Source organism: Chenopodium album, chromosome 13, assembly GCF_948465745.1.
Source record: "Chenopodium album chromosome 13, dcCheAlbu1.1, whole genome shotgun sequence".
Lineage (NCBI taxonomy): Eukaryota > Viridiplantae > Streptophyta > Magnoliopsida > Caryophyllales > Amaranthaceae > Chenopodium > Chenopodium album.
In genome coordinates this window covers 55,503,818-55,528,070 of record NC_137846.1, presented here as the reverse complement: position 1 = coordinate 55,528,070, position 24,253 = coordinate 55,503,818, and the positions used below count along the sequence as shown (strand labels likewise).

Below are 24,253 nucleotides of genomic sequence, written 5' to 3'. Positions count from 1 at the left end.
ACCTTAACTGCGACATCATCAAATCATGCTGAGTTGATTGCCCTTTATGAAGCAGGACGTGAGTGTGTATGGCTAAGGTCAATGATCGGCAATATCCAAGAAGAATGTGGGATGAAAGAAGTAACTGAAAGTCCAACCATCATTTACGAAGATAATACTGCATGTATCGCACAAGTAACTGAAGGATATATTAAAGGTGATAGGACTAAACATATATCCCCAAAACTGTTCTTTACACACGATTTGCAGAAGGAAGGGAAGATAAATGTCCAACAGATCCAATCATCTGATAATCTTGCAGACTTGTTTACAAAGTCCCTACCTTCGAAGAGTGTTGAGCGGTTGGTCCACAAGATTGGGATGCGTCGTCTTCATAAACTATGTTAAAATCAGGGGGAGCATTATATGCACTGCACTCTTTTTCCCTTCGATCAGGTTTTTATCCCAATGGGTTTTTCCTGACAAGGTTTTTAATGAGGCAGTACACTAAAGCATATAGTAATATATTGTTGTACTCTTTTCCCTTAGCTATGGCTTTTATCCTAAAGGGTTTTACCTAGCAAGGTTTTAACGAGGCAACGTATACCCTATTCTGTATGGACATTCAAGGAGGAGTGTTAAGAGTTAATTAATTTAGTCAAAGTGTGAATGTCCACACTCCAATTTCTTCATTACATTTAATGTAGTAGCCAACCCTAATTGCCACCCTCTAAGGTTATAGCCCACAATGTAATAGTGGTTTTTACTACTATAAATAGCCATGTAATTTCACTTGTATGATGCACAAAAATATTACCAAGAGTAATACATAAAAGTAGTAATACTTCTCTTATTACCTTCTTCTCTTAATCCTCTAATTTCTATATATTTCATAACACCTCCGATATTTTCAATTTTTTTCCTTTGGAAATTTTCACTTTTACGCTGCACCCCCTTTTCTCTCCTGCATTGAAACATACTCTGAGTTCTCCATTGACGCGGTTTTTAAGCTTTCTCCCCTCCATTGAAGCAGCTTCTGAGGTAAGAGTATTTTTTAAATAATCGAATATAAACTTGACAACCTAGGGTTTGGTTTCGCATATTGTTAATTTGATTGTCCGTATAGTCAATTTAGGGTTCTTCACTTCTTCTAACGTTGATTGTTGAACTATTGGCTTTAATTGCTTAATTCATGAGCGATTATATAGCTAGAATTTTGCTATATGCACTTTGTGTTAATATTGAAAAGAAATTCATGTGATTTTTCGAGCCTAATATGAATTTTGAGTCAAATTGCATTAGTCTTATAAGTAATAAACCTTTAATGATGGGAAGGAACTATGAATATGGACCTTTCTCCCTGGCCCAGGCGGCAGCCACCCCTCCTGCCTGGGCTCAGGGACGGGCTGCATAAGAGTGGTAAAATCGTGCTTCTAACATGTATTTGAGTTACTGCTCTTGCATGATTGCTTATCATTGCATATGTATGCTGCTTCTAGTCATTGCTCCCATTTTCTATTTCTAGTTTGTGCTTTACTTGAAACACAGCTAATCTTCATTGCTGTATTGTTTGGTTGTTGATATGGGTAGAATAGGCTGCTTTGAGGATGTCCCATCTTCATATCGAAGATGCTGATTATATGGCAGAGGAGTATGAAATTGAAGATTTTGATGATGATATGGATGAAGATTTTCATGATAGAGAGATGGGTGGATCAGATTCTGAAATTGAAGAATATGATTTCATGGTTGGTGATAATCCACCCCACTTTTTTAACTTTATTTTCTTTTTCCTACGAGTTCTAGCAATCCGCCAATTTTGATTTCTTCTGGATTTAGGAAAATAAATTTGCAGATACTTCCTCCGCCCAAGCTAGGAGAGGCAGAGACATCCAAGGCATTCCCTGGGAAAGGCTCAGCATTACTAGGGAAAAGTACCGGCAGACTCGAATAGAACAATACAAGAACTATGAAAACATCCCCAACTCTGGTGAAGGGACAGAGAAGGTGACTGTAGTTAAATCTTTTTCTATTTTCCTGTAAAGTGCTATGTTAAGTTTTAAAGTTTATTGATGATTATATAGTGATTGCTCCTTCCTTTTGACAACTAGGTATGCAAACAAACAAAGAAAAAGGGGATATATTACGACTTTAGACACAATTCAAGATCTGTGAAGTCAACTATTCTCCACTTTCAGGTTACTTTATCCAGATTGATTTATTCGTTCTTTTGGCAGTGATTCCTTTTTTTTGTTCCCTTGTAGTATGACTAGTATCTCATCCATAAATCGTGTGAGTGGCTGGTTAGTGTTGTCTTTGTCATATTTGGTCACACTATCATTCTCTTTCATGTGTATGTGGTTGGAGCAAAACTCCTGGGTCTTTTCATGTGTTTCTTTGTCTTCTAATCGATGTGGGCCAATTCACTTATCAGTCATTGTTATTGGCTAAGGCAGCAGGGGCTTTCTAGGATTACTCAGTTGGGAGGTTCAAAGGAACTGGGTTTAATGGTTGATCTATGATTTCCTTATCCTGTTTTTAGAGGACAACTTATCTTGTTTTATTTACTCCTTTTCCTGAGCTGTTAATGTAATCCTTAATTTTTTATTTTTTTATTTTTATATAAAGTAGAGTAGTGTTAATAGCAAGAGTGGGAGAGGTAATGTTGGAGTGGTGGTGTTTGCACGTATCCTTTTGTTGGTTTCATAACTCTTGGACACAGTACCATTTTCCTGCATATTGTTTTGTGATTACTAAGCCATTTGTTAATAAATTGCACAATTTTTTTTATAATTCTTGTTTACCAACTTAGTTATTTACGATGTGATAAGGAAACTGATGAACTCTTTATCAAATACGTATCTCCTAACAGTTTGTGTTATTCCTCCTATGTTTCTTTAGTTTTTTGATACTTTTTCTTAATTTCTTATTTGGATATTAAAGGCTCCACTTAGAGTTCAATACTTTGAGTAAGGAGAAGTACATTTGTATAGTGGCTATATTGGAATTTCCCTTCCCTATTGTTCCTTCTCCACCCCAAAAAAGTAGTGAATTTATACCATTACTTCCTCAATAGTCAAACATAAAATTACAAAATTCGTATGGAAGGATAATTAGAACAATCCTCTATTAGTGAGAGCAGGTGGGGAGAAAACCTCCTCAACTACATAGCCTTCTAAATGCCTCTATAATCATTGGGAATTGATGATAGCAAAAATTTTCTTTATGTCACCGGTTAGAAAATAATATTTCCTAAACAGAGATTTAGGGTATCCTTGCACTTCTTATTTATAATGGGTTTTGAAATCAATGAGAACCTAGTAGAATGCTAAGATAATTGATGTGGTGTCGAAACGCTCACAAATTAATAGTAATTACCCTAAGACTACTAACTTGTAATTAGTGGAAGTAGGGGTCAATCCCACGAGTGTGATTGCAACAAATTAAGAATAAGATCCAGACCACTTAACCAAGACTCTAAAACAATAAAAGATATGATTGGGGGGAGTTTAAGGATAAGGAACAACTAATAACTAAATCAAATGAAGAATAGAAACACTAAAGGAACTTGATATACTCAACAACTATATATAGAAATCCATCATGCATATGTATAATCCAAGACATATTACTTAACCCTTTAGAATAGCTTGACTTATGGAACAAGTTCCCCTATTTTTCCTTAGTAATAGTTAGATCTAGTATGACTTTCACTACTCCTAACCAACAAATAACCCCTATATTATGAGCACAGAATTCAACAAATAACCCTTATACTACGAGCAAGGAATTTAACTTGATGATAGCATTAAGAACTAGGAAAACATTAAGCCTATACAACCACGACATTATTGGAATGCGATTTCACCTATATTAAGAATTACTTTACAATTAATAGAGTGGAACGTCCTCCTCTACAATTGATTGCTAATTTATTAATGCTTCATAGCAATTACGAACTTAGTTTTATTAATTAGCGATAGAAATCAAATCCAAACAAATAGTTGTACACCTACTTTTAAGAAATCATCATTTATAGGAATAAGCAGCAATTCAAGAATACCTCCAAAGCATTAATCTTTAAAAACCAACAATACTCATCTCAAATACTAATTACAGACTCATAACACAAAGATAAGGAAGGAAAATAAAGCAAAAACTCATCAAGTTCCTCTAACCTTGAGTTTGCCTCCCTTCTCCTTTTTTTATGACCTAATTTCATGGCTTTAAATAGGCTAAGAGATGAGTTGGAACCTTTCAAAGATAAGGAAAGTAATTAGATAAGTTTAGGAAAAATATATCTCTTTCCATATCTTTATCCATTTGATAAGATCTTTGCTTTTATCAAATATATCTTTTCCAATTGCTATAGATCTTGTAAATTACTACCCAAGACTTCCTGAATTCGTGGATTCAATGAACCTAGACGAACAAAACGTGCCTAACAAGTTCTTTTTCGCTTCGTCAGTTTTCCAAGTTCCTCGGCAGTAACTTCCATTCATGTTTGGCATTGGCTCCTCTGTTCGGTTTATCTTTTTATCTTCCAAAACCACTCAACAACCTATACACAAAAGAGATATAAGCTACAAAATATCAAAACCCAAATAAAGACACTAAAATGTTAAAGGAACTAACCTAAAATCTAAGGAACATAGATAGAAAATAGTGTCGGAAATAACACTCATCAATAATCTTCATATGCTATCTCAATCAATGTATAAAAAAGCTCAAGGCGCACTAAAACGAGAGGGGTTCTGCTGCGCCTAGGTGCGCCTCTTTGAAGTGAGGTGCACTATATGGGCATTTAAAAAAATTTGGCTGATGTGCGCCTTAGGTGCCCCTCGGGCGCTTTTTGTGCGCCTAACCCAAAACGCCTCGGCCAGACCAAAATAAGCGCTCACCCCCCCTGATCGCCTTGCGCCTCAGCGCCTAGGTGCGCTTTTTCAAACACTGATCTCAATGTTATTAATGTACTCCTTAGTAAAACACTTTTCAACCTCAAAAGTCTTGTTTGCAGCGTGTAACTCATTTCCCATCGAGTCATAACTGTCTTTTTTTTTTTTTTTTTTTTTTTTTTTTTTTTTTGGGGGGGGGGGGGAGGGATTTGGTTCACGAATTCCAGTATGGATGTATGGACTTAAAATGGGTCTAAATTCATACCATGTGTTTGGTTGATATTAGTAAGAGTTTTAAACCTATGCCTTAAACCCTTTAAGTATAGGCCTATGAAGTTGGCTCATACCAATGTTCCAAGTATCAATTAAAAAGTGGTGTGTTTTTTGCAATGAACCCACTTCCACCACCCGTTACACTCACCTACAGCAGACTGACCGTCAGAAGCCGTGGCCAGTACAAGGGGAGGCAGAGGACCGTTAAGAAGGCAGACAAACACCTTTAGCTATTTGTTTGTTACTGTGCTAAAGTAGAAAGAAGACAAGAATAGTACTTGTAGTAATTAAGGCCTTGTTAGCCAATTCTTACAATGTAGTAGTAGTATAAATAGTAGTGGTCTAGTAAGGAGAGGGTATCCAGAAATTGTATTGAGAAACCTTGGAGAGTCATGGCCTAAAGCCATTGTTATGTACGCAAGCTTGATGCTTATCGATCGAAATTATCCTCCCGACCGTTTATTTTTGTCTGAACAACCACGTCCGTTGCATTTTTTTATTTTTTGTGGGGTGGGGGGTAGGGGGGATTCTAGAAATGAACCAAACACCTTTTACTAAGAATCATGTTCCAAACCCATACAATCTTGTTCTCATTTTTGAATTCCACCTCATACCACTTTGCGGAACCCAATGGCCCCTCAAAGTGTTTTTGGGCTTGGCTTATTGGGTATATTGTGTTAACTAGACTAATTATAAGGGAAAGATCTGTATAGAATGTTATGGAGGCAGGAGCAAATGTATTATGAAGAGTATTTATTAGGCCAAAAAGACCTCTTTGAGCTTTAATTGGTTGGGCAGAGGTTATATATATATATACATTATATATACATTATATATATATATATATATATATATATATATATATATATATATATATATATATATATATATATATATATATATATATATATATATATATATATATATAATGTATATATAATGTATATATATATATAACCTCTGCCCAACCAATTAAAGCTCAAAGAGATATTATGAGGAGGGCTTGTAATGATTGGAACTCGGCAGTGCTGGTAGGAGCCTTTGTTGAATCTTTTTGAAGTTTCTTTTGAACTTCCTTAATTTCTTCTTTGAGCTTAATCTTGCAATGGACTGGCCACTGGTTATAATATATGAGGGATTAGCTGCATGCACATATAAAACTTCCATATTTTTTCTGGCTGCTCATGTACTTTTTGGATGTCACTCATGTCTTTCAGCTTTGCTATTAATATTAGCAATGGTTCTATCGCTTAGCAAGCATCGTCTCACTTGATTTACCGTAGCATAAGTTGATTTAGTGCAGAGATTGATTGTTAATGCATCATTGGTAGCATCACTAGCATGTGCCTTTTTCCTGAAGTTCATTGTCTAAATGGGTTGTGTCTAAAACTTTTGACTAGTATCCTTTTGCACAAGTTTGATTAGTCCTGTATAGGAATCTGAGCTAGTTCATATCTGAACATATAAACCCAAAAATATTAATATGCCCGCATCACATGTGAATAGAAGCTGTAATAGAAAGAATACCTTTAAGTATGATGTAAAATTTTATTAAACAATCATGCATTTTCTTGTGCTGGTGCAGTTAAGGAATTTGGTTTGGGCTACCTCGAAGCATGATGTATATCTCATGTCTAATTCATGTATTGTCCATTGGTCTTCATTGGCGCGTTGCAAATCCGAGGTTCTTAATGTCTCAGGGCATGTAGCTCCAACAGAAGTGAGTTTTGATCATGCAGAACTTGGATTCTTACCCCTTAAAGCATCGCCTACTATATGGTTGGAATTTACTTATGTTCATTGTATTGCAATACTCACTCCATCCACCTAATGAGGTTTATTAAACTTATAACGACTATTTCTGCACTATATGGGATGAGATGGATTTGTTTCTGTCAGAAACTAATGTTTTCATATTGCTGTCTATCTAGAAACATCCTGGAAGTATATTGGAAGGATTTAGTCAAACCCAAGTCAGTACTCTTTCTGTCAAAGATAATTTGCTAGTTGCTGGAGGATTTCAGGGGGAACTTATTTGCAAGGTTAGACAACATTTCTTCTATTTATCGTATTATTTTGTTTTGTAATTTGAATGAGCTATACTTGCATTTTTCATGACATTTTCAGCTAACATGAAAGACCGCTGTATTTACTTTAGTTTGCTGCCTTTTTTATCCTCTTGGTGGCCCCTTGGAAACTGGGAAGGATCATCTCATTGACTAGACAATATTTTGGAAAGATTTTGGTCATGCTATAACACAAGATAGATTCATCACAAATATATGCTAAATGCTATATTGCAAACTGAACTGGCAGAATTTGGATAGATCTGGAGTGAGCTTCTGCACGCGGACCACATATGATGATAACGCTATTACTAATGCTGTTGAGATCTATGCCTCTCCCAGGTAGCTGGGGAGTTTTTCCTGTGCTGTTTTTCCCTCTTTCCTTTTGTAAAATACTCCATTGCAAAGATTTTCACTTATCAAGTTTTCTTTCAATATTGTTTCTATTGCAGCGGTGCAATTCATTTTACTGCCTCCAATAATGATTCTGGAGTGAGGGACTTTGACTTGGAGAAGTTCCAGCTTTCAAAGCATTTTCAATTTCCTTGGCCAGTAAATGTTAGTCAGCCTTTTAATCTTGCATTTCAACTTTCATGGGAGTCTTTAGCTTCTTTAACTTGTTGATTCTTACCTTCTATATGTATATGCTAGTTCCCTCCCCTCCCCAGTGGTGGGGAGGTTTGGAGGGGACCAGGGGTGACAACACTTGGTGCGCGGCAATCATGAGTTGGATGTTTTCTAACATATATGGCCTGTTATAACCTCACCCACATGCTTTGTGAATTCTGCTGTGCCTACGCATGCTTTGGGTGCACCTCATTGAAGTTAGACACACTTGATGAATATTAGGCGAGCAAGTTTGCGAAGACGCTTAGGAAAGTATTCAAGAACAAATGGGGGATAGTTCAATGTGCCCATCAGCGCCTGCCTGACCGCTTTCTATTTCAGGAACAAGCATATATAAATCAATCTCTTTTTAATTGATAAAAAATGCTGTTTTTCAAAGAGTATCCGTCGCATATAGGATTCAATTTAAAGGCATGTAGTCTAACCGTCAAAGTGAAGTCATGACCTAAAACAAAAAATATTGGAGCAACATCTAAAGCTGTGTGCCTTGTTGAATGCGCCTTGCCTAGCTCAAAAAGAGCTTTGTACCCCATTTACTTAATACCATAGCGCCTTAGGTGCACTCTTTTATACACTGTCTATGAAGCATGGATATGTCTACCCCTCGGTTATATCATCATTGCCAAACCATATTGAACACCAGAACATGTATAATGTGAAATTCACCCCAAAAGGCAATGTTGGCAGCATGGCTATCTATTTATTTTGAGTTCTTGGGAAGTGAGGATTGCAACATGTCAAAATGGGCGTTTAGTTCACAGTGCATATTTTGTTGCTCAAAAATGGCAAAAGAGAGAAAGATATGTAATTTAGTTAATTAACATACCTAAACATAGCCTTAGGATGTTGAACAGGCCCTTCTCTTTGTTGTCTGATCTGGTGGGGCTTTGCTGTAAAAGATTTTTACAGCATCAATTCAATTCATTTGGCCTGTTAAGTACGGAGTATCATTTTGGTGGATTTCTCTCTGTCATGGTCTCGTTTTTCTTTCATTCCACTCTTGATTAGGTCATCTTTCAGCTGTCTGGTTAATAAGTGGAGTTGGCTACATTATTTATTTTCTTCGTTTACTATACTTTTATTTTTAGGAAAATTTGCCAAGAATAAAACAACCTTTCACCGATCTTCCGATAATGGAACCACCTTTTGATTATCTCAAAATAACACGACCTTTAACATGTATCTTCTTAAAATGTTACAAAAAACCGGTAACCTATTTGAAAGGTTAAACTGGACACGTGTCGCATTAGGATTTTTGTATAATTTATAATTTTCATTTTTGAAAATTGATTTTTAATTAACTTTTTTTTTTTTATTTTGAAAAGTCTTAAAAAATAAAAATCAAAATTTTTCTCTCCTCCCTTCCCTTCCATGACCACCTGAACACCAACTCTTACCTCTCTAGCTCGTCCCCCTCACGTTGCCGGACACACACTCCCCATTTATCGTCGAGTCACCGTCCACCCCCTCCTCGCCACCCCTATCGTCTACCGATTAGACCGCTTACCAACAGTCGTGAAAACCCTCCAAAACTAACCCATCCCAAACCCTTTTCTCACCCTAAACCAACGGGGGGGAGGGGGTGCGTTTCGGGGTGGGCGCAATGGATAAGAGACGCTTTGGGAGTGGTTAGTGGATGTAAGGAGGTGGCTGCGGGGTAGGTTTTAGGTGGGGATGGGGAGAGCTGGAGAGGACGAGAAGATGGTTTGCCGGTGGATTCTGGTTGGGGGAGAGACAAGGTAGGTTTTTTTTTTTTTTTTTTTTTTTTTTTTTTTAAATAAAATTGTTAAAAAAAAGTGACCAATGACATTGTGACACGTGTCACAGGTTACTTATTAAAGAGGTTACCAATATGTCACTTTCCATTTACGGAAGATTTGTTTAAAAACACGTATTGTATTGAGATATCAAATGGCCATTCCATATTTGAAAAACCGCCGAAAGGTTGTATTATTCTTTACAAATTTTCCTTATTTTTATTTTATTCTTAAGGTGAAAAGGAAGTGTCTTTTCTTTGTCCTCAATTAGAAGGGTTATTTTCTTTTATTAATAATAGAAATGTGCTTAATTTAAAGCTTTTCACATATTCATAAACAATTCAACTTTGCTATATTAAATTAAATTGTTGTGAATAACTTACTTTATTACTCCCTCCATTTTTTTTCTACCCACTTTTTGTTTTAGGTCTTTCTTTTCTGTTCTACTCACTTTGCTTTATTGTACTTATGGCATACCCCTTTTACCATTGACAAGGGATAAATCGGTTATTGGACGAATACCCTAAAGCCAAACACTATTTATACATAAACTAACCTAAGACAAGTCTAAAGCAAGTAAAGGATCGTATCCACGGGGAATAAGTATGAGTACACCAAGAATATGAAACGGTTGTAATCTAGTTCAGTCACAAATTGGGGTTTTGATTAATTAACTAGTAAGGAGACAAACACTAAATGGGAATCGACACCAACCAAACTAATAGATCAATACAATAGGCAAACATGAACACAAATTGGGTGATAGAAAGGGCAATCAACATTGTTTTCTTTCGAAACCACAACACTAAGTATTCCTAAACCAAACTCAACTAACATGATAGCCAACCAAGTCTTAATGATGGAAAGTAGACCACTAACTCGGATTTGTCTTTCGATCGGTAAGAGGAAGCATTAATGCAAGTAATTGGGATTTCTCACCTAATTTTCGCAACTAAGACTACTATATCATCCAAACAAGGAACCGTAATCAAGATTAAAATTTGGTCTAATCATACAAGAAAAGGCTCATAACTAGGGATGGCAACGGGTCGGATCTGGACCGAGTCCGAATGGACCCGACATTGGAAAATAAAGACCCGGATCCAGATTCGACGGGTGCAACAGATCCGGGTCCAATATATATTTTGCCTAAATTTTTGCATTAAATGTGATGTTTGGGTCAAAAAATGCATTTCAAACTTCCATCGAGGGTTATTATGTTCAAACTAAATTAAAGTTATACAAGTATACAACTAATCTAAAAACACAAAGTAACCCACTTATGCACTTATATATTGAAATAAAAATTATAAACAACTAAAAAAGTACGATGTTACAATTGAGCAAGTGAAAAAACAACGATGATGTATCCGACATGAGCATCCAAAATTCATCTCTTGAAAGGGCTAATCTTTATCATTACTAACATCATTAACATTTTAATAATAAAATAAACAATTTTAATAGGAAAATTAAAAAACGGGTAAATGGATCCGGGTCTAGGGGTTAGACCCAGATCCAGATCCATTTTTTCGGTAGATTGGTATAAAATTTGAAAACGGATTTGGATCTACGGATTCGGAGGCGGGTCTAGATCCACTGCTATCCCTACTCATAACCGAACTTTATTTTTCAATGCAAGCATAGAAGTGAAAACATGAGCAATAAGTGGCCATCCAATTACACATGTAATTAACCAATTCTTTAACAATCAATCAACCCAAAATGAACATGCAAGTATAAACATCAATCAACTCATGGCTTGGTTGGGTGAACACCCAACCTGTAGTTAAGAAACTACTCACTAATCATGGTGTTCAACATCCTAACAACAATGTAGTAACAACAAAGTAGATTGCACATGCAACAACAATTAAGCAAGGTTAAGAGAGAAATTATCACTTTAAAGTAAATAAAATCAGAAAATAAAGGAGATAAAGGAAAAAGATTACTTAAGATGCTTCAAAGTTTGAGAAATTCTTGAATTCAAGAGAACAAACTTCAATTGAACTATTACAATGATTGAGTTTTGAGAATCTAAACTAAAGGAGAGAAAGTATGTGCTCTAATTAGGATAATGAGCTTAAGGAAGTTTAGAGAGAAGAAGATCCGTAGAAATAAGCTAAGGGAGGTATTTATATGACCCCCGGATAAAAAGGACGGGGAAAACAAGAATTGCAATTGACAGTAGGTCTCTACGGACGTGCCATGTTGTGCACGGCTGTGCAAAGCCTGTAAGGTTGAGGCAATAGCTATTGTTTTGGACCCGGGCATCCTGCACGGACGTGCAAAATTCAGGCATGGGCGTGCCATGTCCTACACGGACGTGCTGCACGCGTGCAGGGTCTTCTTGGCCTCATTCTTCCTTCTTTCTTCAATCTTGCTCTTCCTTCTTCGTTTTTTCTTCACTTCTTTTCCTCATTGCTCTAAATTCCTTGCTTACTTTCGAAGGTACTTAATAGTCCATTCTTGGGGACCTAAAATATCATAAAAAACAATAACAACTCGTGAAGCACGTAATACACAAAAATGTATAAAGATAGAATGATTAGTGAACTAAGACGTTGATTTCTCTTAAATTCAAGACTAAAAACCACTTTACAATCATACGAAATAGCAATCTATCAACCATCTTACCCTTTCAACCCCACAATAATTACACCTTTTCATGCTCCCTTTCTTACTTTACTCACTCTTTTCTTATAGAAATCCACCTGTTTACATTTTCTCTCTTAAATTATCTTGTAACTGTTCATATCCTTTAATAATTTCTTAAATTGCCTGTCTATAGGAAGTGAGTTTAACATAAAAGAACAGAGTTAGTATTTTGGTGTTTATTTTTGTCATTCTTTCTCATGATAGGGCTCATCTAGTCCTCTATTATTTTAAAGACAAGTATTAAATGTGAGCATGAGAGTTCTAGGAAAAAAGGAATTTGAGGTAGTTTTAAATGCACATAAACGTAATGTTACCCATACTTTTGTCAAGCTGAGTAGAAAGTAGGATGTAACTGTTCATATCCTTTAATAATTTCTTAAATTGCCTGTCTATAGGAAGTGAGTTTAACATAAAAGAACAGAGTTAGTATTTTGGTGTTTATTTTTGTCATTCTTTCTCATGATAGGGCTCATCTAGTCCTCTATTATTTTAAAGACAAGTATTAAATGTGAGCATGAGAGTTCTAGGAAAAAAGGAATTTGAGGTAGTTTTAAATGCACATAAACGTAATGTTACCCATACTTTTGTCAAGAGAACATAAGTGGTAAGACAAAAAATTAGGATTGGCTTGAAGGAAGTAAAAACTTCAGTATTTGTTTAATTACATGATGCTCCTTTTTTGTGCCATAGTGGCCAAATATGAGATTTACCGATGAGAAAGCTAACAACATTATAAATTATACAAACAAAGATGTATTTGCTTCCTATTCCTGATTTTCTTTCAAAACATGGGACAAAGAACATAATTTATAAGGCCCTTAGTATTGTATATTCAACTACTTGGAGGAATCTAGTGAGAAAATTTTAGTTCCTCTCCCTTGCAAAAAGTTGCTCCATCTTTCATTAAGACTCATCTAGTGATCACTAAAGGCTGTTTTCTTTTGGGCTTATTTTGAGTTCAGCTCATGTCAGCCCATTTCAGGGCCTTATTCTTGCCTTTCCTCTGTTTCCAAGCCCCTTCCTCTCAAATACATACTTCACTGCCCTTTCCCATGCTATGAAGTCTGTTAAGCCCTTTCCAAGCCACTTTTATTTTTCAACCTTTTTCAAGTTTCCAAACTCTGATTTATCGTACTATGTGACGGTATGTCCTAAGACTGATCCATTAAATTATCAGCTGCCCAAACTTCCACCTTGTCCTTTGATGGATAATAATTGGCATTGAATTTCTTACCTCGTTAGGATGGGTAGTGCCCTCCTTGATGTCTTGCTTCCACTATTGTTCAAGCTCCTCGTTGATAAGTTTTTTTTATCACCACAAGTGGCATCTTGCTGGAGTTGGTGGCATATAGGCTTTTTAGAATGTAAAATGGAGGGTGGAATGTTTTGCTCTAAGAGGGCCGGGGAAATGAGCCTAGGATTAATAAAACCAGTTAAGGCCCTAACATTAATAGAAGGCATAAATGGTGTAAGATGGGTATGCTCATTTTGTTGGCTTACTTCCCCAAATTTATATGGGTTGGCATCCATATCTTTTCTTATTTCAAGTATGTCAAGTATCTAGTCCATGCCTTGATTTATATCTTGACCCAAAAAACTTAACCTCATCCAACAATCATGATGTCATCCTTAAAATTCTTACCAAATTGTCCTTGATATATAATGAAATTGACTCTTCCCAAGACAACGAATGACCAAGCACTTTTTTTCCCTTTCACCACCTTTGTTGAAACTTATTGGAGTGTTCACTAATGTGCCACTCTAGACTGCTTCGCCATTAATCCTGAAACTTATTAGAGTGTCCACTAATGTGTCCTCCGCAACCCCTTTGGTCACCACCTTAACCACTTCTAGTGAGTTAGTGACACCACCGAGGACTCTGGGAGAAAGTTATTTATTACAATTACCACCACCCTCAAATTCATAATCCATTTGGTGAGAGACTACCAATTTGACCTACCTTTTGTCCAGCTTCTTAAGAATACTTCATTGGACTCACCACCTTATTAGATCCATCCATCACCTCTTTATCGGGTTGTTGGCTTCCTTTGTTGGTGGTCGCCAATTCTTCCTCCACCTAATCCGACACCGAAAGAGAAACCACTTTGTTCGAATAACCTATTGTTATAGAGATGGTTATCTTATTGCTAAAGTGGATACTCATGGAAATGTTGTTCCTTATGATCTGATATGGGATAAAGTTAAGTTGTTATCATCTGATGGGTGATACGCTAATGGGTTGATACGCTAATCCAGCCGATGCTTTTCCAAATTAGTCAATTGTGTTGATACATAGGATTTAGGCAAATTTGTAGTTTGGTTATTGTTTGGACAACTTGTCCTCTTGTTGTACCTTGTTTCTTGAAGAATTGGTGATTTTTTTTCCTTATCCAATAGGAGGAGGGGGTGGGGAGGGAATTAAATTTAGCTCCCAGCTTAGTTTTAAAAACCCTTACCTGTGAAGAAGATGAAGAAATCTGGTGTCGGAAACCGTCGAGGATTTCTCTCCGGCAATCTCTGTTGTAGCAGCACCGATCAATTTTTTTAATTAATTAGTATTTCGTAAATTAGGGTTTTTTTTTTAATTTTTTTTTTTTTTTATAATTAGGGTTTTCAATTGGGGGTTAAATTAAAGCATTTTCATTCATTTAAGAAGGGGCTTTTGCTCAATTTATCATTTAAAAGAGTGGGTTAGTTTCAATTTGAAGAAAAAATATTTTTTTTTTTACAAATATTAATCCAAATCCCCTTTTTTGCGCTTTTAAACCTACGGCGGTTGAGGCGTTGCGCCTTGCGTCTTGGTGGGAGGCGGTTGAGGCGCGCGCCTTGGAAGGCCGAGGTGTTTTCGCCTGCGCCTCGCTTCGCCTAGCGCCTACGCGCTCTTGAGGCGCGCTTTTTAAAACTAAGGCTCCCAGCATTCAGTTTTACTCTTAATATTTGTTTCAAAATTACATTGTAAATGCTAAGGCTTAGTGTCACTTTCTTACCATTTTGGTATCATTATTTAAGGCATGAGCCTTCAATTTTAGTCTCTTAGTTTAGTATTAATTGTGAAGACTTCCTTACTTTTTAGGATCACTTATCTTTACACTTAGCATCACCGACTTAGCCTTTAGATATCAGATTTTTAGAGTATGCACCGTTCGTATTTAAATTAGTCCAATTATGACACGGATTTTTAAAATGCAACTCTTAACTTATTAATATATTTTTGAACCAAATTTAGTATATAATCTTTTCTCGATAAGACCATAGGGAAACCTTATAATCACAATAGGAAACCTTATAATCACATATGATATAATCAGGAGACAATAAAGACTATGTTCAGCAATGAGTATGAACACCGTAAATTATAAGTTCAAGGTTTTTTTATTTTTACTTTTTTTTATGGAATACAAAAGTTCAATTCAAAGGGGAAGTTAGAGTTGGAGCTGCATAGTTAATGAAAGTTTTGCAAGGGGTCTATAAAATATCTTTGTAAAGGAAATCTATTTAGAAATTTGATATGTCCAAGATTTAGTGGTTTTTTTTTAGAGCTGTGAAGTTGTTGAAAGTTTTGCAAGGGGCAGGAGTAGGCTATAATCAAAACAAAATATCTTTTTAAAGGAAATCAATGAATTTTGATATGTCCAAGAGGTTTTGTTTTTGTTAGCAAACAATTTGAAATATGATAGATATCTATCAATCAATCAAAGCCTTAAACCCATAAGTGGGTTGGCTACATAAACCAAAAATGATTATTTTGTATAGTCATCCACAAAAATTTTCCTCCTCCATCCCTTACAATCAAATGCCTCGTGCTCATGTAAATCAATATACTTCATATCCTCCCTAACTCCTTCCACCCAAGTCATTTTTTGGTCTTCCTCTCCCTTGTTTAACCCCTCCATGGTCCTACTCTTCCACTCTTCGTACCGGTGCACCCTCGAGTCTTCGTCTTACATGCCCAACAGGCGATTTTTCCTTAGTTTGTTTGCAATGCCGGTCACATCTACTTTCTTGCGAATAACCTCATTTATGACTCTTTCTCTTAGAGTGTTCCTTCACATCCATCTTAACATGCGCATTTTCGTAAATTTATCTTTTTAATGTGCTCCTTAAAAGCCCAACATTCTGTACCATAGAACAACACTAGTCTTATGGCAGTCCGACAGAATTTCCCTTTCAAATGTAAGGGAATGCTTATACTCCCGTGGTCGCTCTCCATTTAAGTCACCCCGACTTATCCTATGAGCTACGTCTCGATCAATGTCACCATTTTTTTGGAAGATCGAGCCAAGATATTAAAATCCTTTCTGTTCAAGCTCACTACATACTAAATATTCAGTCTTACTCTGACTTAGCTTAAACCCTCTAGATTCCAACCTTTGCCTCCGTTGCTTTGGCATTAACCCCATCTTCAGTTCCATCCACCAAAACGATATCATCCGTAAATAAGATACACCATGGAACCTCATCTTGAATTCGCCTCTATTACTTCATCTAGAACCGCTACAAAAAGAAATGCAATCCAATTGCAATAGGAAATTCTTTTGTCAATCCTCCACATGACCTTACATTTGTTTTCATATCCCGATACATATCCTTAACCAGGTTCACGTACCTTTGTGGAATACCTTTCTTCAACATTGCCCATTGCCCACCTCTCTTGATATCTTGTCATGTGCCTTCTTTAAATTGATTATCAAATAGATTGCTTCCATAGTAGATCTTCCAGGGATAAAACCAAATTGGTTATTTGAAATGCTTGTGCATGCCCTCAACCTATGTTCATTCACTCTTTTCCAAAACTTCATTATGTGGCTCATAAGTTTGATCCCTCGATAGTTACATAGAACAATCTTTAGCGTCTCTTTTGTTTTTATAGACCGTGACTTAGGTGTTCTTCCTCCAATCTTGCGGGATCCTTGTAGCCTCCATATCTTGTTAAAAAGGTTTGTCAACTAATCAATACAAATCTTATCTAAAACCTATACACATCAAGGCCAAACGCCTTCTTAGGCTTCATCTTCTTCACTGCAATCTCCACCTCTACTCTCCTAATCCTCCGCACATACTCCATGTTGATTTCTTCATCACTCATAAAGGTATCTCCTGTCACAACTCCTTTACTTCCAATAAACAGTTCATCGATGTACCCCTTCCACATGTCCTTAATGTCCTCATCTTGTACTAGAACAAGTTGATTCTTATCGTTGACACACTTTACCATGCTAATATCCTTATTTGCCTCTTTTCTTCTTTTTGTCATTTTATAAATGATATTTTCTTCATCCCTTTTCTTTCGCTTGGCGAACAATTGCCTTTGTCTTACTCTTAATCTCCTTATACGTTGCAAAGGTTTCGTCGATTTTCCAAAGCTTAATAGCATTCCCTTTTTTTACTTAATTACTGCTTTCACCTCTTCATTTCACCACGAAGTATCTCTCTGAAGTTCCCCCCCCCCCTTGATTCCCCTAAGACCTCTTTGGCCACTTTCACGAATTTGTAACCAAGTCATGTCTGGATCCAGCTCTCCATCCCAACCCGCCTCCTTGATTACTTTTTCTGTAAAAACCTTAGCATTTGCATCCCTTAGAGTCCACTATCTTATCCTTGGCTCTTCTTATATCTTTGTCTTCTCTTTTAAACGAATAGTCATAACCAAAGGCCGGTGTTTGGTGACCACACTCTCCCTTAGGATGACCTTGGAGTTTATGCAACTTTGTCTATTCGTGCTCCTTGTGAGCAGGATGTCTATTTGTGTTGCATTTGCTCCACTCCTATTGGGAATCCCACTTCTTAAATCAAAGTGTTAGCCAAGATTAAGTCATATGATTGGGCAAAATCTACAATAGCCTCACCACCTGCATCCCTCTGCCATACCCAAAGCCTCCATGGACACTGTCGACGCCATCTCGACTTACCCCAACATGCCAATTTAAATCACCTCCAATGTATAATTTTTGTGTGTGGGGGACCCCTTGTACCACCTCATCTAAGTCCTCCCGAAATTGTCGTTTCTCTCAATTTCAAGATCATAAACACTATTAACATTCACAATCTCCTTGCCACATAGCAACTTCACCTTTATCAACCTATCGATAGACCTCGATTACTTCTTTCGACAACCTCTCATCAAGAATTACACCAACTCCATTTCTAGCTCTACCATTCCTAGTCATGTGGTTCGATTCTTGTCCTACGTACCACATCTTATACTCTAAAACCAAGCCTCGAGCTCCTTCTCCTGTCCACCTTATCTCTTGGAGGCACATGATGTTTACACGTCTTCTCTTCATCACTTCTACTACTTCTGCCGATTTCTCCGTTAAAGACCCCACATTCGAAGAACCAATCCGTAGACTAGAGTCCTTCCTCAGGCATTGTGGCGTGTTGTTTTTGGGCGACGGGCTAACAACCCTTGCATACTTAACTACACTTGGGTTGGGAAGTGCAGTGCGTCACTCTGTTAGGAACGCCCCAATGGCAAGCCCTTGCTCATTTGGCACCACACTCGGGCAATGTGGCGTGTCGCTTCCAGACGACAACCTAGCAACCCTTGCATATTTATCACTACACCCGGTCTGGAAAGTGCAACGCATCGATGACCCGCGAAAATATCATTTTGGCAGATTTCTCTAAAAAGTTTGTGATGAAACAATACCTTGATAGCCACTGAGTTTTTAGGTCAGCAAGGAGATAAAGATGTTGGAAATAAGGTGAAGTGACAGAGAAGTAGGAGAGATTTTGGATACACAGGGAAGATAAGATAGCTAAAATCATACATGTGGTAATATATAATTGAGTGAGCTCAATGGTTTGTTTTCTTAATCTAGCTTAAATATGTCCTATGTTTTGAAGTTGAAACCCCTTTGGAGATTTTGGCTGGAACAAATGGTTGACTTAACCGAGCATTTTTGTGTTTTTTATTCCACTCTCTACTTCCCACTCCCTTTCTCGCTGCGTTAACATAGCTTTGTGAGATATTGTTTGAAGTTAAAGTGCCAATGGAGCGTAAGGGCCATTGCGTAAGTAGTTTTTCGTTAGGGTAAGATTTTGACTTGAGGGATAAAAGCTGCTACCTCCTATCAATGTTTTTTGGAGAAGAACAAAAAACAAATTTAGTCAAGCAACGTTGGCCGTCGACTTTAAGGAGACAACAGTGAGGAAGAGGAAAAAAAAATAGAGGAGTTACTTATTTGTTACAGTTTCCATTTTGAGGTTTGCTTCCAAATATATTTTTCCTCATTATAGTTTTGTTGGACAAAATTATGTGTGCATGAGAGTCACATGCATTTTAGTATGCCACGAATCATTTCATGTTTTAAGCTTGGTGTTTACATTTTTCGTGAATCATTTCATATTTCTAAGTGTTAATGAGACGGAATTGTTATAAAGTTTTAAATGAATAAGTTGAGTGATTCTATGCTTCATAGCTGCTGTTCTTGATGTTGACTCCTAGAATATGACTTTCTAGTCACTTTTGTTCTCTTAGTGTCTTCTATTCTGGCCCAATCTTAGAAAGTAATTTCTTTGTATTGGTTTCATGCGGAGGTTGAAGAGTTTAATAACGGGGCATGCTGTTATTGTTGTGTTCCTGATTAAAGTGGTCAAATTGACATGATTATCTTTATCCTCTTTGACAAATTTGTTCCACTTCTCATTGTGTTAAAAAAAATTTCAAGCTGTTTTAAAGTCAAAGTCCTACCTTTTTTTTCCTTGTAAGAAGTTTCTTTGGTAGACTTACTGTGAATTCTTCATTGTGAGATTGCAAGTATTGTTTGAGGCTTTTTACTTTGCGTGGGGAGTATGAGGCTTTCTCTCGCTTTGTGCAGAAATGTTGCAATTCTGTTTTTATAGTCCTGAAGGGAATAGGATAAGTTGTTCCAAATTAGTGATTTTGTGGCATTGATGGTCTATGTTAATATCTGTGTACAACTTGTAAAACATTTTCATGCTTTGTGTCCAAGATGAATGGTCAAAATGTCTACGTACGTACGTGAGATGAAATGAAGAGTAATTTAGTATGCGGTTAGTATGGAATTCACGAACCTTCTCTTATCTAATGTGGAATAGAATTACGTATTAGGCATCTTTATGGTAGTGGTTTATTTTGGCCTAATTTGTAATTTGTTCAGATTTATGATATCTTAATGTATACAATTATTTCTTTATGGGTGCCTTGTTGGGACCACATGGATATTCTTAAATTGTACTTTCCAACCATTGAATTTGTTATTGGTAGCTCTTATTACATACCATTGATTGGTAGCTTGCTTGGTGAATTGTCCTCTACCATTTGTAATTTTAAAAGTTGTCAACAAAGCTTAGCATAGATCTTCATCAGTATCACTTAAACTTCTCTTATCTGCTTAAATGCTTTCCTTTTTTTACTCTCTTTTTGCTTCATTAGGAAGTGAGAGAGCTTGAGACTTGGTGAAACTGAGTTGAGCTGAATGTTATATTATTCATGTTTAAGCTCATATAACTTAGTCGATTTTGAGTGAGCTCAAATATAATCAAGTTAAGCTCAGTGAAGGAATTTTCTGCCTTTCTCTATCATAAACCTAATGAATAGCTGACATTTGTATTGTTCTATGAATCATCAAACTAAGGAAATGTACGAAGTAAGGCAACTGGGAAGGATGTTTAAAAAAGTATATTTGATGATGTTTAGTTGGAAGATTTTATGGTGGCCTATAGTTTAGTCTACTTGCATCAATTTTACCTACAATTGCTTTTTAAAATATTCCCTCCGCCTCATAAAGAACTAATTAGTTTCCCCTGTATCACTATGCTATCTCTTTGTGTATCTTGGCAAATCAGTTATGGTTCTGTTGAATGAAGAGGATGAGGATATTAGCCATGCATGGTAGGATGGCTTCTTGACCTGGCCAGGGTACCTGGCTGTGTAGTGTAATAAATTTGAGGGACAGGGATTCTGAAATTTTGCATCATGGTGAATTTGGTTGTGATATTGAAAATATCTGACGTGGATCATTTTGAGGATTTAGGTGAGTTGGAGATATTTGGGTAGTAGTTTAGGAGTCTTGGTTTTCATTGGTGAAGGAGTTTCTAAATAAATATTTTGGCCTATATGGATTTTCTGACTTATCTTTTTTAGAAAGTTTTGGAGAGTGAATTTGGAAGATTCAATTGTGAGAGTTACATATGGGAAGTGAAAGGACTGTGCAATGGTATAAATTTTTTATGTTATCTTATTTATTAGGCTGTATCGCACATTTGTACATGGAGGTTTTTTTTCTAAAGCATATTTATAAATAATTCCTCTGTTTCCATTACAATGCAAAAATTTGATCATCACATTTGACCATTATTTTCAACTAGTGAAAGTTACAAAATGTATATTGACTGTATACATTTAGGCTATTCAAACAGCATTTTACGTAGTAACATTTGATATTATAGTATTATTAAAAACATGATCAAAGTTTGTCAAAAAAGTGCAAGTCAAATTGCTGCAATTTTAAGAAAATGAGAATAGTATGAAATTGCTTGATCTGAACTTTCTGAAGTTGAGAAATTTCAAAGAAATATCAAAATATAGACGTTGGTTTTCAATTTCATCTTCATTCTATCAAATTTGGAAGTTAAGCATAATAAAGAATAGAGGATAGTTCTGTTGGGTCATATTATTTCTATCATGTGTCTGTTCTCCATGCTCATTCATCTTGGTTCAATTCATTCTAGAATTATGTGTGTTTCGTCTTTAATATCTAGCAGTGCCACCCATTAGGTCTGACTGTATTGGTTGAGCAGGTATCCAATTTTCTCTTCAACAAATGTTGTTTGGGTGACTGTAAGCAGCTTGCAGTACATTTGATGTTCTAAGGATTCAGATTTTAGGAGTAAACCTGTGATTTACAACAATGGTTTGTTAAATTTTCAAACCTGGCAATTATTGTTTTCTTTATTTCCTTGGTATGGAGGCCAAAGATGAATGGTTGTTTTTATTCCATATAGACATATAGTACAAGGTGATTATTACTTGGGCTTAAATACTTGGTTGGAGTTAGACCTGGCAAACGGGTCGGGTCTATTTCGGGTCAGCAAATATTTAGGTCGGGTTCGGCTCGGGTCGGGACAAATTCGTGTCAGCACTTCTGGTTAGTTCGGGTCGAGTCAATTTTTAGGACTAATTTTCGGGTCAAGTCAATTCGGGTCGGGTCAAGTTTGTGTAGGGTCACCAAAATAAATTCACTTAAAAAAATAGTTGGAAAAATAAAGTAAATCGTTAAAAAAAAAAAAACATGAGTACCTATTACTTAGGAAAGAAAGAAGCCCTAAACTAAGTAATTAACCATTTCACCCTATTCACTTCAAAAATCGGGTCACTTTAGGTCGGGTCGATTCGGCTCAATCAATTCAGGTTTAAATCGGGTCGGGTCATTTCGGGCATCGAATCACGTTCGGGTCAACTCCATTTCGGGTTGGGTTTGGGTTCGGGTCAGGATTGCCAAGTATAGTTGGAGAGATTAATGGTGCAAACATGAAATAGTGTGCTTGTCCAGGCGGACAGCAAAGAAGTATCTGGGCAAGTGGGCATGGGCACGGTCGGTATATTTGTATCTATATGGGGGGAAAGCCATAGCTCCTTGTTCGTTTAATCGTAACCTACCTGTGCAAGGCTCATTTCTGACCTTTTGACTTGTGGATTGTTGTATATTTTATAACTTTTTTTATTATTATTTTTTTAATTTTCTTTTTTTTTATTTATGTACTACTGTTTCTTATTTGATTCATGTTTTATTCATAATATGAAGTTTTTTATTACCAAATTTAAGTAGTAGAGCTTATGAGAACATACCAATAAAACATCCACATAGATCTTTGATCCTATTTATGCATGAATAAGTTCACCTTGTGGGTAGTTCCTTGACTTCCTTCCATTTACCCTTCAGTTTTACTTTGCAGCATACGTCCTTGAGCCCTGACTGTAAAATGCTTGTGATTGTTGGAGACAATCCTGAGGGCATTTTGGTTGATTCCAGAAATGGAAAGGTATGTGTGGAAAGTGCTGGTTAGCATTTTGTTGATGTTCATTATTTTCTCAAGAAGCAAGTAATTGATAAATGATTTTGATCTTTGCAGACTATTACCCTTTTGACTGGACACTTGGATTACTCGTTTGCATCAGCATGGAACCCTGACGGTATCACTTTTGCTACCGGAAACCAGGATAAGACCTGCCGAATTTGGGATGTCCGAAACTTGTCAAAATCTGTGTCTGTTCTCAGGGGCAATCTGGGAGCTATCCGGTCCATCCGCTACTCATCAGATGGCTGCTTCATGGCTATGGCAGAGCCGGCAGATTTTGTACATGTATTTGACGTGAAGAATAATTATGAAGAGGAGCAAGAAGTTGATTTCTTTGGTGAAATATCTGGCATCTCATTTAGTCCAGACACCGAGTCTCTTTTCATTGGAGTGTGGGATCGCACATATGGAAGCCTGTTGGAGTATAGTCGTCGTAGGAAATATTCGTATTTGGATTGCTTAATTTGAGGCTCATTTATCTTTGTCTGCACCCATTAGGTGTGCATGCTTTCAGTGAGGGAGAGAGAGGAGAGAGAAGAAAGAGAGAGGGGGGGGGGGGGGGGGGGGGGGCTGAGGGTGTCCTTGTATATGTAGTATATGGTCACACATAAGTGACTTTGGTATGATTTCTTGTATATTTTTGTTTCCCGAATGTAATTTGAATAATGTGTTCTGATCAAGTGGGAGGGATGTACAGAAGGCTAGATAGTATTTTTCATTGCAAGAACATAGATAACCAAGATATACCCAAGGCAAAGTTATGGCCTTTTGTACCTAGTGGAAACTTAGTTTTTTAACAAGATTTTTTCAGGCATTTTTCGCCAAATTTGCTCAACTGTATTGGAATGATATGCTCTTTGAACTACAATATGGGTTATGAATGCTGAAGGCTAGATAGCATTTTTATTGCAATAGCAAATATAGGAGAAACCAAGTCAAAATTATGGTTTTTTTT

General features: G+C 36.6%; 1 protein-coding gene across 2 annotated transcripts; it reads left to right on the top strand.

The window, feature by feature from the left end:
• The first annotated feature begins 892 nt into the window (after positions 1–892).
• Positions 893–23,841, top strand: LOC145577015 (putative WD repeat-containing protein C2A9.03). 2 transcript variants are annotated; one of them, XM_081634714.1, is made up of 10 exons: positions 893–1,020; positions 1,570–1,727; positions 1,819–1,986; positions 2,091–2,177; positions 6,733–6,867; positions 7,079–7,189; positions 7,464–7,555; positions 7,666–7,771; positions 23,176–23,262; positions 23,353–23,841. In XM_081634714.1, the coding sequence occupies exons 2-10, from the start codon at positions 1,587–1,589 to the stop codon at positions 23,764–23,766; spliced, it is 1,341 nt and encodes a 446-aa protein (XP_081490840.1). In that variant the 5' UTR covers positions 893–1,020; positions 1,570–1,586; the 3' UTR covers positions 23,767–23,841. The 2 variants fall into 2 exon arrangements, with proteins under 2 accessions (XP_081490840.1, XP_081490841.1); XM_081634715.1 differs by having other exon boundaries at positions 916–1,020; positions 1,575–1,727.
• Positions 23,842–24,253: the final 412 nt, after the last annotated feature.

Excerpts from the sequence above, each read along its gene's own strand:
- LOC145577015 (XM_081634714.1), top strand. The coding sequence starts at position 1,587 with ATGTCCCATCTTCATATCGAAGATGCTGATTATATGGCAGAGGAGTAT. Across the intron at positions 1,987-2,090 it reads CTGGTGAAGGGACAGAGAAG|GTATGCAAACAAACAAAGAA; the intron begins GTGACTGTAGTT and ends TTTGACAACTAG. Across the intron at positions 7,556-7,665 it reads GAGATCTATGCCTCTCCCAG|CGGTGCAATTCATTTTACTG; the intron begins GTAGCTGGGGAG and ends TTTCTATTGCAG.